This window comes from Elephas maximus, chromosome 12 (assembly GCF_024166365.1).
Source record: "Elephas maximus indicus isolate mEleMax1 chromosome 12, mEleMax1 primary haplotype, whole genome shotgun sequence".
Lineage (NCBI taxonomy): Eukaryota > Metazoa > Chordata > Mammalia > Proboscidea > Elephantidae > Elephas > Elephas maximus.
The window spans coordinates 42,846,351-42,861,288 of NC_064830.1; the positions used below are offsets into that span (position 1 = coordinate 42,846,351).

The 14,938-nt window shown below is 45.1% G+C and overlaps 1 protein-coding gene across 3 annotated transcripts in view; it reads left to right on the forward strand.

Annotated features, from left to right (window-relative positions):
* EFR3B (EFR3 homolog B) overlaps window positions 1-14,938 on the forward strand; it is a 108,918-nt gene that overhangs the window by 38,800 nt on the left and 55,180 nt on the right. For all 3 annotated transcript variants that reach the window (XM_049903980.1, XM_049903981.1, XM_049903982.1), the window contains exons 2-3: window positions 6,872-6,948; window positions 9,414-9,541. In XM_049903980.1, coding sequence (XP_049759937.1) covers window positions 6,872-6,948; window positions 9,414-9,541 — 205 coding nt within the window. The remainder of the gene's footprint in view (window positions 1-6,871; window positions 6,949-9,413; window positions 9,542-14,938) is intronic.

Sequence of the window (14,938 nt, forward strand, 5' to 3'; positions counted from 1 at the left end):
TACCTCCTGCTTCCAGCTTTAACTGGGGCCCTGGTGGCGCAGTGTTTAAGAGCTATTGCTGCTAACCAAAAGGTCAGCAGTTCAAATCCACCAGGCACTCCTTGGAAACTCTATGGGTAGGTCTACTTGAGTCAGAATCAACGCAACGGGTTTTTTCGGCTTTGATTACCACCCAGAAGTGTGGAGTGCTGTCCAAGGCTTTCTGCCCTCTAGCTGAGACTCCAAAAAAAAATCTCTTTAGCTATATGATCTTTCCCTTTTTAAAGTGGGACAGATAAGATGGTAAAGCAATACCTTTAGGATTGTTTTCCCCAGTGATTTTTCTTGTGTTTCTTTCCTCGAATCAGGATATTGTCAGCTGCATGGCCTTAGAGTTATCCACCCATCCTTTTTGAAATTCACCATGTGGTTAATTAAAAAAATATATGTATATTGATTTTTTTTCTATATTCCCCCCCAAAAAAAGGTATTTATTTTATTTCTTTACCTTATTTTCCTCAAAACTGGGTTTGTAAAGAGTTTTTTTTTAAAAAAAAAAAAAAAAAAAGCAACTTCAGAGTCCAACATGGCAGAAGAGTTTGCAGATACTTGTATAGTGTTGCTGTTGTTATGTGCCGTCGAGTCAGTTCCGACTCATAGCAACTTTGTAGGACTGATTTCCTTATATAAACATCCTGCTTCTCAAATATCACCCAAGGTTCTACTATTAGAAATTATTTTCTTTGGCTTAGATTCTTTTAAAAGTGCATATACCGTCTGGATGACTTCATCAGCTACTAGCATTTTGAGTTAAGCAGATCATTGAGATCATTGAGATTTTGGTTTTTAAGGGGATGCTAATAAAGGTGTGTTTTGGGGCCACTGAGAGAAGCTTTAAAGCTCCAAATGGCTAAGCTGGGAAGACCTTAGGGAACGTACAGAGAAATGAGGAAAAGAAAGGTGAAATGCTTTACCAAAAGTTATTGTGCATGTGACCCCACGCACAACAGAACAAAACGTTGCCCGCTCCTGCATTATCTTCATGATCAGTGGTATGCTCAAGTCCGTTGTTGTGGCCACTGTGTATTTTGAGTGACTTCCAACCTACGGGGCTCACCTTTCAGTACCAGAAAATATTCTGTTGTGATCCGTAGGGTTTTTATTTGATAATGTTCAGAGGTAGATCGCCAGGCCTTTCTACCACAAGTAGTGGGAAGGAAAACTAAGAAACAGGCAGAAGGAGAGGACAAGTCCTCGTACTTGAAAAACTCGAGTAATCTTTCATACTGCCCTCCCCCGGCCCCAAGCCACTCAAGTCTTCTATGCGTGTGTGGTAAATAGACATGCAAGACAACATTCTTCACATATGTAATTCGGTGATACTGTGTTCGTTGTGTTGCGCAACCATCACCATTATCTGTTTCCATTTTTTTTCCCATCACCCTTAAAAGAAGCTCAATGCCCCCATCAAGTCTTCTTTAATTCTGTCCTGATAACATCACTCTGGTTCAGGCATTTGTCTCCTCACTTTGGGCTGTTTGGTAATTCACCCACACATCTCTCTCTCTGCCTTAAATTTCCCTGTCCTCTCCCATCTTCCTTAAATCTCACTGTCCTGTCTCATCTTCCTTAAACTTCCCTGTCCTGTTCCGTCTTTCATATCACCTCTGAATTGATCATCACTGTCACCCACTGCTCAGGGGGCTCCCAGAGCTCTCTGTTAATTTAGGCAAAACCTGAACTCTTTCCCCTGATGTTCAGAGCTGCCTTCATCTGGCCCCAGCCTGGTCTTCCCTGTGTTTCCTTCCAGGGACTGGAGAGGGAAAGAGGAGGCACTCGGCTAAACAATGGCATATGCTATTTTATTTAGTCCTCACCCTGCCCTCTGGGAAGGATCTGTTATCATCTTCATTTTTCAGATAAGGAATTTGGATTATGATGTTGGTGAAAAATAATGAATATACCATGACCTGTCTGAAGAAAGAACAAATCTTTCTTGGAAGAAGTACAGCCAGAATGCTCCTTAGAAGCAACAATAGGGAGGCTACGTCTCACATACTTTGGACATGTTATCAGGAGGGATCAGTCCAGAGAAGGACATCATGTTTGGAAAAGGGGGGCTGCGAAAAAGGGGAAGACGTCAACAAGATGGATTGACACAGTGGCTGCAACAGTGGGCTCAAACATAACAACGAATGTGAAGCGCACAAGCAGCAACATTTCGTCCTGTTATATGTGGGGTCATTCGGAGTCAGAGCTGACTTCATGACATCTAACAACAACTTATTCAAGGTCGTACAACAAGAAATTGGAAGAGCTAAGGTTTCAGCCTAAGCCTGCTGGGCCCCAGAGCCCAATTTCTTAACCACCATGTACTCTGCTGCCTTGCAGACTCCAAGTGTGGTCCCTGGGCCAGGGGCATCAGCATCGCCTGGGAGCCTGGTAGAAATGCAGACTCTCAAGCTTCACCGCACACCTACTGAATCAGAATTTGCATTTTGACAAGATACCCCAAATGATTCCTTTGCGCTTTACATTTTGAGACACACTGCCCTAGTGGTTCTTTTTCTGTACATGCCTTTAGCTTTCCTAGCCCCCCTGAACAATGCTAACCTTATCCCTTCCCTGGTAGAGTAATTAAGAACATGGCCTCTGGAGCTAGATTTTTTTTTTTTAATTATTCAAGTCCTGGTTCTTCCACTTATTAGCTGTATGGCTATAGACAGGTAATTTAACATCTTGGTGCCTCAGTTTCCACATCTGTAAAATGGTGATAAAAATAGCGCCTACTCCATGGGGTTGTTGTAAAGATTAAATGGATTGGTACTCATAAAGTATTTTAGAGCCACACCTCGCAAGAAGGAATAAAGTTCCTGCTGTTGTTTCTCCCCTGTGAATCCTGCCCTTCCTCTTCCAGGAAGTCTTCCTCTGAAGGAGATCTTGCCCTTTCTAGAGTCTATGGCACATGGTCTAGGACTTTGATCATAAAACAATCTTAGAGAATATCTCGTCCTCTTACTTTAGTAATGAGGAAACTGAGTATCAAGGATCAAATGACAGAACCAGGACTTGAACCCAGTACTTTTTAACTCTAACATTAGCACTGTTTCCAATATACTTTTCTTTATATATATATATATATATATATATTCTATTTGAAACCCTGGTGGCATAGCAGTTAAGCGCTATGGCTGCTAACCAAAGGGTCAGCAGTTCGAATCTGCCAGACGCTCCTTGGAAACTCTATGGGGCAGTTCTACTCTGTCCTATAGGGTCGCTATGAGTCGGAATCGACTCGACGGCACTCGGTTTGGTTTTGGTTTATATATTCTATCTATATACTTTTCTATTCCCCACATAATAGACACGTGTCTTAGGCTGGGTTCTCTAGAGAACAAAACCAGTGAAGCGTATGTATGTATACATATGTATACATAGAGAGATTTATCTCAAGGAAATGGCTCACTGTTGTAAAGACTGGCAAGTCCCAAAGTCCCTGGGTCAGGTGTTGGCTAGAGACTTCTCTTGACTCACATGGCTGCAGGGGCCAACAAACCCAGGATCGACAGGTCAGACGGCAGGCTGCTGGCTCATGGGGCTGCGGAAGTCGGAGAATCCCATAGTCGGCAGATCAGACGACAGGCTGTTTCTAGTGAGTGATCTGGCCAGCATTTTTGAAGGCCTCAGCTGAGCCTGGGGGAACGCAGAGGGGATGACAACTACGAGCAACCTTTAACAAGAACCTACCAGGCCCTAACCTGCAACCCGATGCGATGCGTTCTATGCCCGTTTAGAGACGGGGACGCCCGTGCAATGCAGTTACTTGCTTGGTTAAGTCACACAGCTGGGAAGCTGCAGTACCCAGTGTTTGACTCACGAGCTCACACTGTTGACCACCCCACTTCACCAGCCCCTGCCCTCTGAGAACCTTAGGAGGTTGGAAAGAAAAGAGAGATTAGAAGGAAATGCCCAGGAGTAAATCAGGACGCCCCCCGCCCCCCGCCTGCTCATCTAGAAAAACCAGTAAACCAGTTCCCATCGAGTCAGTTCTGACTCATGGAGACCCCATGTGTGTCAGAGTAGAACTGTGCTCCACAGGGTTTTCAAGGGCACCTCTGGATGAACTCAAACCAATCTTTTTTGTTGGTAGTCAAGTGCATAGCTGTTTGTGCCACTGAGGTGGCCCCCTTATCTGGAGATGCCTGGAAAAGGCAAAATCAGCGGCAGCTCTTCTAGTTGGGGGCTGTGCTCTCATTTTTTTTTCTTTTGATCGTCTCACTTCTTCCCCATTGGTGGGCCTTGAATGTGACTGGTCCCCGCCCCCCCCCCCCCCCCACGAAGGCCCTGCTCTAGTGGCTTCTGGATGCCGAGTGCTGGGAGAGGAAAGGGAGCTTCCCAGGAGGGAGCATGGACTAGAGAAGGAAGGACTGGGGCAAAGGAGCTCCCTTTCCAGAGTACAAGAAAGCAGGAGGCTAGCAGGCTCCCCGGTTGCCATCCAGGAAGAAACTGAGTCAGTGTCCCCAGACAAGGGCTGGCCAGGCCTGCTGCCCTGCAGCATGCTGGCAGCACTGATATTCCCCTTTGTGACAGCGTATGGGGTTTCTACCCTGAATCCCCCATATGGTGTTGTGCTTTCGCCTCCACAGATCTGGGTTGCCAGCAACCGTGAGCTGGGCCTCTGTCCAGCACCAGCCCCGCTCACAGCCCTTCAGAAAGGTTTGAGGAAGAACCTGACCCTAGCATATTTTTCAGTCTATGTTTCTCCATGTTTCTGTTTTCTCACTCCCTCAAATTGCAAAGGGCCAGGGCACCTATTTTAGGGACAGCGTGAGGGAGGCTGTGGGGGAGCGCAGAGCTTGCCTCACCTGGGTGTGCTTGAGAAGAAGCATCTCCATGGCTGCACCAGGCGAGGCAGGGTGCCCTCATTGGGTGGGTGGGGCGCAGGCCCAGCTAGGAGGATGCGTCCCTCAGGAGCTATTTCTTTTGGGAAATGGCCTTGGGTGCCAACCAGACACAACTCGAGTGCGTTCTCTTAGGGCAGAGCAGGGACAAGACAAGGAGATACCAGGTCAACCCCAGTGAGCCTGGGTCTGCAGCTTGTGAACTAGTTGTTTGGCCCTCCTCAGGCCTGGCAGCCCTCCAGGTGCAGGCGCAGCGGGAGGCCAAGGGGCACACAGCTACCCCTATGGGGGCGGGGGTATCTCTGAGTTGGTATTGCAAATCAGTTATCCTGCCCTCTGGATGCCCACTGTCCTTGAGGTGCCCCTTGGCCTCCTCAAGTGCACACCCATTACCTAATACCTAAATCACCCCTAGAGCCAGAATCTGAGGCTCTTTCTTCCTCCTGATTGTGCCCGCCCCATGCCCCTCCCAATCAAAATCAAGACAGCTGCTTTTCTCCATCCTGTATTAAGTTCTTTGTGTGATTAACGTAATTCCCACTAAAGCAATTCATTCTTCTCTGAATGGCCCAGGGGCTTAATCTTTCCCTGGCACATTTGCATTTTAAGTAGAGCGCTCATACAAACAGAATTAATCTTTAATTAGTAGAATAAGGGAGCAGTTATTTTGGGGGAGGACGGGAGGACTTTCCCGGGCTCTTCCCTGCTCCCAAGGCTCTTCCCTGCCACCCTCCTCTCCCCTCTTTCACCCACCGGGATGCAGCGAGGCGTGGAGCTGGGATGTGGAACGGAGGTTTCCTCAGCGGGAGGAAGGCTGAAGACGAGCAGCGGATCCCATACTTCCCAATTTCCATTATGAATCAGAAACTTTTCATGGTGGCACCTGGAATTGCCAGAGCTTGTTTTATTATCACCCGTTCACTAACACCATCATTTTGCCACACTGAAAGACAAAGAAGGACCTAATGTCAGGCAGTCATTTAGATGGAATAAATTTAGCTTTATAAAATGTACCACCTTGTCCTTGTTTTTTTCATTTTGCCACAGACTGGTGAGCACCTCCTCCGGGGCTGGCATTTGAGAACCACGAACTGGATGGCCCCTAAGGCCCTGCCCGACTCTAAAACGCTACAGTTTGCAAATACCACAGTCACGCTGCATTAAAGATGCATTTTCAAATGTTAATAATTAATGGTAATGTTAATTCATCATAGTTTCACATAACATTCTGTAATGGAAACGGCCCCAGGAGAGAGGATGGCAGAGGGAGGTTGAGGAACAGACGATGAAGGAAATGGGGAGCCACTAGGGGCGGGCTGGGGGAGAGCGGCTGCCCTCTCAGCAGTGCTCGTCTTCCCAGGAACCTCGGTGGGATCCTTGGGCTGCCGGAGACAGTTTTTAGTTCCATCCCAGAAAAGTGTGTGTGTGTGTGAGAGAGAGAGAGAGAAAGCATATGTGTGTGAGTGAGCATGAGTATGTGAGCATATGTGAGTGTGCACGAGAGTGTGTGTGTGCGTGCGTATGTGAATACATGTGTGAATGTGTGTGCGGATGTGTGTCGGTGTGCATGTGAGAATGTGAGTGTTTGTAAGAGCGAGAGTGTGAATGTGTGTGGATGTGGATGTGTGTAAACATGCACAACAGCGGGATTTGTGGGGCTCCCACCCATGGAAGCCTCACTCCTCAAATGCTCCTCTATAGCCTGGTATCACAAAAACGTGCCAGTTTGCTGGCTTTGCTCTTGCATATACCACTATGCCTGATCCCCAAGCAAAAGCCATGAAATGAGAATGGCAAATGTCTTAGAATTTGGGGGTAGGGAAGCAGTGGGAGAAGCCAGCTCTAGGGAAGGCTGAGGCCCTGGCACTTTAGGGTAGAGACCAGCTGGAATTTGTTCCAACTACAGACTATGCTGGCCCTGGCTCCGGTTCCTGGGTCTCCTCAGCTGAGGAGGCAGCTTTGCTCATGGGTTTTTCTTGTTCTCATTCCAGGTGTGTGTGGCTGCTGCGGCGCCCTGCGCCCCAGGTACAAAAGGCTGGTTGACAACATCTTCCCTGAGGACCCAGAGGTAGGTCACAGCTGGCTTCTACCTGGCGCTGCCTCGCACCATGGCTCCACCATCTAGGTGGGGACTCTGAGTCTGCTGCGTGGGGCAAGCAAGTCTGTCAGTGGCTTGGGCCTCTTGAGTGTTCTCAGACGAATTAAAGCGTTGACCAGAGCCCCCTCAGGGCTGAGGGACCGTTGGGAATGGGAAGGAGGGGGGTATTTGGATCTCTCTGAAGTCAGAATCTGCACAGAGCAGCTGGAAATTTCTTATGGCATGCTTTTGACCAATGCTGTACAACCAAGACACCGTTCTCATTTCTATCTCTCTGGGTGACAGTTTCCTCAGGCTGCTAACTCTCTTGATGGTAGTATTTCCCTGCTGTTTAGTGTGAGCATGCTCCTGGGTTTTGGCTCAGGGGCCCTGTCTTTCTCCGGGCTACCTTACCATGACCGCCAGTTGTCTGGCTGTACACTTACAGAAGGCCTGGCTTCCTGGCTGCCTAGCCACCCAGTCCCCCCACTCTAACCACTGAACCTCCACTCTAACCACTCAGCCCCCACTCAAACCATCCAGCCTCCACTCTAACCACCCAGCCCCAGTCTAACCACCCACGCAGCCCCCACTCTAACCACCCAGAACCCCACTCTAGCCACCCAGCTCCCACTCCAACCGCCCAGCTCCCACTCTAACCGCCCAGCCCCTACTCTAACCACCCAGCCCCCACTCTAACCACCCAGCCCCCACTCTAACCACCCAGCCCCACTCTAACCACCCACTGAGCCCCCACTTTAACCACTCAACCCCCACTCTAACCACCCAGCCCCCACTCTAACCACCCAGACCCCCACTCTAGCCACAAAGGCCACCACTCTAACTGTCAGACTGCATCTCTGGGCTGTGGTCTGAGAAACGTCAGGATCCGATGTCCTGGACTTGCCCGCTGTGCATCAGTGATCCCTTCTCGATGAATAGTTGGAGAATCATTTACGGCATCCTCTGGAGAATTCAATAATTACTACAGAGCTGCGTCCTTCTTCCTGTTCACGTCTTCGTCCTAGACACCCAACTCGTTCTAATTCTCCATCGCTTTTTAACCAAGTCTTGTCACGTATATATATATATATAGGCATCCATATACACATATACATATGTACACACTCACACCTACACACATATACACAATACATTATGCGTGTGTACGTATACATGTGTACCCATATACATATACATATGCACACACGTACAGGGATCTTGTTCTGAAGACTCCCTTGTAAGTTAGTTCTGACATAAGTTAAATACCTCATTTCTTTTTAATTTTCATTATTATTGCCTTTATTATCGGTATCTTTATTAATCCAATCTTTATTTGTCTTTGGGGGTTGAAAACATTACATATAAACTTGCAGATATATTTTACTACATACATTACATAAAAAATTACACAAGTCATAAAAATTTACTCCAGCAATGAACGACAGTTAGATGACGTTGGCATTTTCTCAGTTGTGGTAATAACTCCACTCGTGGAAGGTTCTAGATCATCTGGATTATCCCTGGGAATGGGGACGGCATTTCTAGTCAGAAAATTAGTAAGAGTTGTCTTTGTATGGTCCTTTTCTTCTCTTCTTCACATATTTTGCGGTAACTTCTCACTGCTTCCCGAATCTGCCTATCAGCTTTAGCAAAACGATCAGCATTTGCGTCCATGTTTTCAAGCAACTGAAACCCCAAATTTAACTCAGAAAAAACTTCAGATAATCCTTTCGCTGTAAATTTTTTTTGAAATCTTTTTCCTTTTCCTCATCATTTCTTTCTTCTTCAGCATTTTTTTTTTCCTCTTTAAAATTTAGTAATTACCGATCTGTCAATTCCCCTTCTTCGTGATCTATGAGCTGTTCCACACTGACAACATTAAGTTCTAAATTCAGTGTTCTTACCGTATGGACGATTTTTCCACTGATCTCTTCCATCATATTATCCTGATCAAATGCTTGGAGCATGTTCACACAGCTCAGCAATTTTTTCCATATCCCTTGCATCCATTTTCCCCTAACGTCCTCCCAGAAAAATGCGATGTTCCAGGTACACTGAACATCTGAGAATGATAACATCAACAAACTACACCCTGCAACACTGTATGTAGTGCATATCACTAATGATAAGATGTACCAAAAAAAAAGACGGTTTTTAGTGCAGTTTTTCATAACTCAAACATGTCATAAGTCAGGGACTACCTATATATGAATTTTATCACTTACTATTTTACTGTTCTTATTTATAGCTAGCACACTTTAGGCTCGATTGTGAGTTCCCAGAGGGTAGGAACTATGTTTTAATCATCTTGTATCCCTGATGCCTAGCGTGTTGTGTGGCACATACGTAATAGGCACTCTGTAAATGTCGACTGAATTATAATTTACAGCAAGACCTGTACGCTTCTAGCCATCGTATGGCCACAGTGATGATGAACTGCCTGTATTTTACAGGATGGCCTGGTGAAGACCAACATGGAGAAGCTGACCTTCTATGCCCTCTCAGCTCCAGAAAAGCTTGATCGTATAGGCGCCTACCTCTCTGAGAGGCTCATCCGTGATGTGGGTCGTCATCGATATGGGTGAGTGGTATGGGAAGGTGGGAGAGATATTTTCAACCAATATAGGTTCTTTTTAAAAAATGTATTGTAGGCTGTATTATTGAACAGACTGAGGAAATAGGGGCTGGGGGTGGAGGAGTGGGTTCCATTTACTCTTCCAAAAGAACCAAACCAAACCCACTGCCGTCGAGTAGCTTCCAACTCATAGTGACCCTATATGACGAACTGCCCCATAGAGTTTCCAAGGAGCACCTGGTGGATTTGAACTGCTGACCTTCTGGTTAGCAGCCTTCGCACTTAACCACTATGCCACCAGGGTTTCCTACTCTTCCAAAGGCAGGTTAAAATTTGGTGCTTTTGCCAAGATTAGAGAAGGGGATGTTGGCCTCCTATGAGCACCTCCTTTAGTATCCATTTACACCAGAAGTCCTCACACACAGTCTGTGACCTCGAAAAGTTAGTCTAGGCAAGAATGTACCATTATTCTCATCGAACCCATCCTGCTTCTTTCAACTTACTCTCAAAAAAGTAAGGAGAACTTATCTGCATTCTAAAGAGAAGGCAAGGTTTGAGGTAATTTGTCCATTAAAAATACACATGAGTGAAATATTTATCAATTTCCTGTGAGAGAAGGACTTCCTATGTTTAGAAGAGAGAAGAAATCTTAAAGAAAATGTCTGATCAATAGATTTAGCTGTTTAAAAATTTAAATATTTCGATGTCAAAAAAGAAATAATCAAAACTCAAAAGACAACAATATGAAGTGTTTTTTAAAAATAAGACAAAGGATTCAAACTCATATATTAGTGGCTCATAACAAATAGTAGGGGTGGAGTGGGGAGATTGAGACCCTAAAAGATTCGAGGCAAGAACCATAAATAAGAAATTTACAGAAGAGGAGATAGAATTGTTTATAAACATGGGGTAATATTCAACAAACTGTAATTAAAGATGTCGATTGATATAGTAGGATACCCTCTTCACATTTCAAATTAATAAAAAAAGTAGATTTCCAATATTAACCAAGGGATGGCAAAATTGGAAGCATTTTCATGCTTTTGTAGAAGGAATGCAAATTGCTCAAGCCTTTCTAATTTTGAAGTGTGTGTCAAGATCCTCAAAAACATTTATGCTTTTTGACCAAGTAATTCCATTTCTGTTAATCTATCCCAAGGAATCAATCTTACATACAAATCTAGCTATATACAGAGATGTTTATTATGGTGTTTTTTTATAACGAAGAAGTGGAAATAACTTAAATGTCCAATAAGAGCACAAGAATTCAGTAAATTATGCTGTATATCCCTTGATGAAAAGTTAGCTAGTCCTTAAAGATGGTGTTTATAAAGATGCGTTTCATACAGCGTGGAAAACACCTTAAGTAAATAAAGAATAGAATGCATAATTATGCACACAGTGTTTACAATCAAGGTAAAAAATAAACAACAACAAATTTCAGTGCCTAGAAAATCCAATAAAAATAAATATACAAAATGTTGAGTACTCCATTTTGTGGACAGGGTGGCTGTAGAGTTTTGTTTGTTTCCTATCTACTTTTTTGCGTGTGTTTTCTAAATATTCTCTACTGAGCATGTGTTTTCACTGTGAGGCAAGTGTGAGGTTGTGTTTGCTGCCCAATCAGCACAATTCAGAGAGAGGCTGAATGCAAAGATAACTCTAAGGTATTCCAGCTGGCGTTGTGGGTGGGACAGAGGGTTGGACAGGTTTAGGGTTGTTGTTGTTGTTAGGTGCCGTCTGGTTGGCTCTGACTCATAGCAACCTTATAAACAACAGAATGAAATGTTGCTCGGTCCTGCATCATCTTCATTATTGTTGCTATGTTTGAGCCCACGGCTGTGGCAATGGTGTCAATCCATCTCATTGAGGGTTTCCCTCCTTTTTACTGACCCCCTACTTTACCAAACATAATGTCTTCTTCTAGCAATTGATCTTTCCTGATGACCTGTCCAAAGTAAGTTTCCCTAGTCTCACTTTTGGTTGTCGTCCTGCAGATTTCAGGTAATTATCCTTAAGTCCTTTTGGTTCCATTCCTCACAGAGCCTTTTACATCCATCATCTGCTTTCTTCTGCTCCTGCCTTCTCCTGGTTCAGATTCTCATTTCCTTTTAGCCCAGATTATGGAAGTAGACTTGGAAATTGTCTTCCTGCTTTCCATCTTTCCTTTTCTGGTCCTTCCAGATTAATACTGCTAGATATGAGCTTCCCAAAATGCAGACCTGAAGCTGCACTCTCTTAGCTCCTTTAGAATAAAATCCAAGCTCTTCAGCTGAACTTCCGGGGTCTTCCACAACCTGCCCCTAACTCACTGCTCTACCCACCATGCCCACCACACCTGCCACACCCACTCTAGACCCATTTCAGGCAGACTGGCTGATGATCCCCCCAACAACTGGGTCCCTGTGCCCTCTGGGCCTTTCTGGTGCTCTCTTTCCCTGACCTGCCCACACCTCTGCCCATCAGCCCCCACTGCCCTCCAAGGCCCTCTCCTCCTGGTTGGGTGGTTGGATCAGATCTTGAACTAGAATGAGAAGGTTTGTGTTGTGCTGACAGAGTGTGGAGGTCCAGAAAGCACAGGACCCACCAGCAAATATTAAATCAGGCCACCCCCATTGTAGATGCAGAACCCAAAATAATACATTCCCGTGATCATTTTATACAATAGAATTAAGTTACACACACAATAAAAAGGGCATGAATATACGGTATGTGCTGATTATATAAAGGGCTTTGACATATTATAAAGTAAAGCAAGTAAAAATAACTTTATCCTAGATTGAACCTAAAACTCATATACTGGCTATAACATTAAACATTTAATACTAATTTTGCCTGTCCTCTCTGTAATGAGAGTTCTCTCAGTAAAGCTGTCCTGCAGCCAGCCAGAGGCACATAGAATCATTCCCCTGACCTTAGAGCTGCAGTTCAAAACTGGTATCGTTCTGTTAAAAATAGACCTTGCAGCATCTAAGTGTTTAAAGCCTTGAAGGCCTCCCTAAGGGTTTTAATCATAAGCATTTGGAGAGAAAAAATCTATTATCTCTAATCTGATCTCTTGTTCTCTCTCCTATGCTTCCCATCTTTCCCAAACCAACCACACACATCATCATCATCATATCATCTTCCACGTCATTGACGGCAGCTTTGGAAGAGCAGAATGTTGGCATAGAGACCGTCTGAGAGTGTCTGCCTTATGATGCAGGTGTCTGTATTTATTTATGGTTAACCATATGGACATGAACCTTGGGTGTTAGACCCAGTGGCTCTGCCACTCTCTTCTACCTCCACTGCCTCCCTGTATCATGACCCCATACCCATTGTGTGTGGTCTGTATTATCATATGTGTTTGGCATCACATGGGATAATCAAACGTGGGAAGAGAGAAGATAAAAAGTGAATTTCAAGGTGTTCATCCTCGTGGACCGTGATGAGCAATGATATGCAGAGCAGCAAAAAGCCAGAATTCCTTATATTGTCTCCTTCCATTTTCAGTGCAGCCCAACTGCTAGAACACCCATAGCAGCTGGAGAGCAAGGGATTTAATGGCAGTGCTGGGTGATACCTACGGTCAGTTGACAATGATCGCTGAGAGTTGACAGCATGTCGAATGCCATATTAGACACTGTCAGGATCTCCAATGCCTGGAGCTCTCATCCAGCCCTAGGTTGTCTGAGCCCTGGAGAACGGAGACACCCATACCAAAGAGAGCTGGGATACTCCCCTAAGGAGCCTGGCCCCAGGAGCTGACCTGGTGGAGGTCCTAAGAAATGCAAATTTCCCAAAAGGACCCTGAGCCTGGTTGGAGGACAAGGCTGACCCTTTGGATACAGATACTGCAGACTCCTACTAGCCAAGGAGTTTCATCTTTCCCTCCTTTAGCTAAGGACAATTCCTTTCTCCTACCTACAGGCTTTTTACACCCAGAAGGTTCTGTCTAGGGGTAGCGCTGACTACATGCATTCAAACTGCCCAGAATAAGAGGTTCTTCATCAAAGCCTGCTCTCTTTGAGTGATCCTTGGACAATGACTGGCCTTGCTAAAGGAGCCTCTGCCTCTCTACCTGCTGATCCTAATTTCTGACCCCAGATCTGCCTTTCCTCTCCAACCATATCTGGTTTCCAAACTTTGCATTCCTGCTCCTTTTTCCGGGAGACTCAGTGCCTCTCCTGGTTCCTAGGGCCACCCCTGACTGAGCACAAGGTGTTTAAGCAGAACCAGGCACAGATACCTCATTACAGGTAGCTCTTGCCAAAGACCCTTGGTATGAGGTTCCTGCCTCATTCCTATGTACCAAGCCCGCTATGGATTTTCCTCAGTTGTTGTAAATCACTTTCTGCCCTGGTCCCTGATGCAGAGTTCCTGTTGCTATAACCTGCCAAGTGTCCCAGTCTTCACCTGGCCTCAGTTGTTGCCCACAAACTTCAGTTCATCCCATATTCCTTGGATTTTGCCCTCCTCACCTGCTGGGAAGCCCTCCTAGAACACTTAGGACTGCCGCTGTGGTCCGTAACCTTCTCTTGCTTTCACCTGGGGGCCCCTGCAGTGGGTGGTCCTCCCCAGCTCCTTCCTGCCCCATCCTGTTCCAAGTACTCAGCCAGGAAAAGTTCATATTCCCAGACCTGTTACTGCTTTGGACCCCTTCCAGGACAGCAAGCCCAGATCAGATCTCTGATGACGCTAATCCTGTTGAAGGGACATCACCCTGAGAATCCCATGCTCTATTCCTTTTGAGAGTATTGTATAAGCCTAAAGGCTAGGGCATACCTGGGAAGGTTGCTGTAAGAAAGGACAAACACAAAGACCATTGACTAGGGGGCTTAAAGGTCCCATTGAGTTCCAATCTTCTAAGATACTTTGAAAAATTGAAGTCTATCAGTCCTGCTCAAATCAAAGAATTATCCCTACGACTTGAACAAATAGAAAGAGAACAACAAAAGAAACCCTCAGGCACCAGAAGAAAGCAAATAATAAAAATTAGAGCAGAATTAAATGAAATAGAAAACAGAAAAACAGTTGAAAGAATTAACAAGACCAAAAGCTGGTTCTCTGAAAAATTTAACAAAGTTAATAAACCTTTGGCCAACTGACAAGAGAAAAACAGGAGATGAAGTAAATAACCCAAATAAGAAATGAGATGGTCGATATTACAGCAGCCCCAACTGAAATTAAAAGAATCGTATCAGATTACTGTGAAAAATTGTACTCTAACAAATTTGAAAACCTAGAAGAAATGGATGAATTCCTAGAAACACACTACCTACCTAAACTAACACAGAGGTAGAACAACTAAGTAGACCCATAACAAAAGAAGAGATTGAAAAGGTAATTAAAAAAAAAAAAAAAGAAACTCCCAACAAAAAAAAAGCCCTGGCCTGGACAGCTTCACTGCAGAGTTCTACC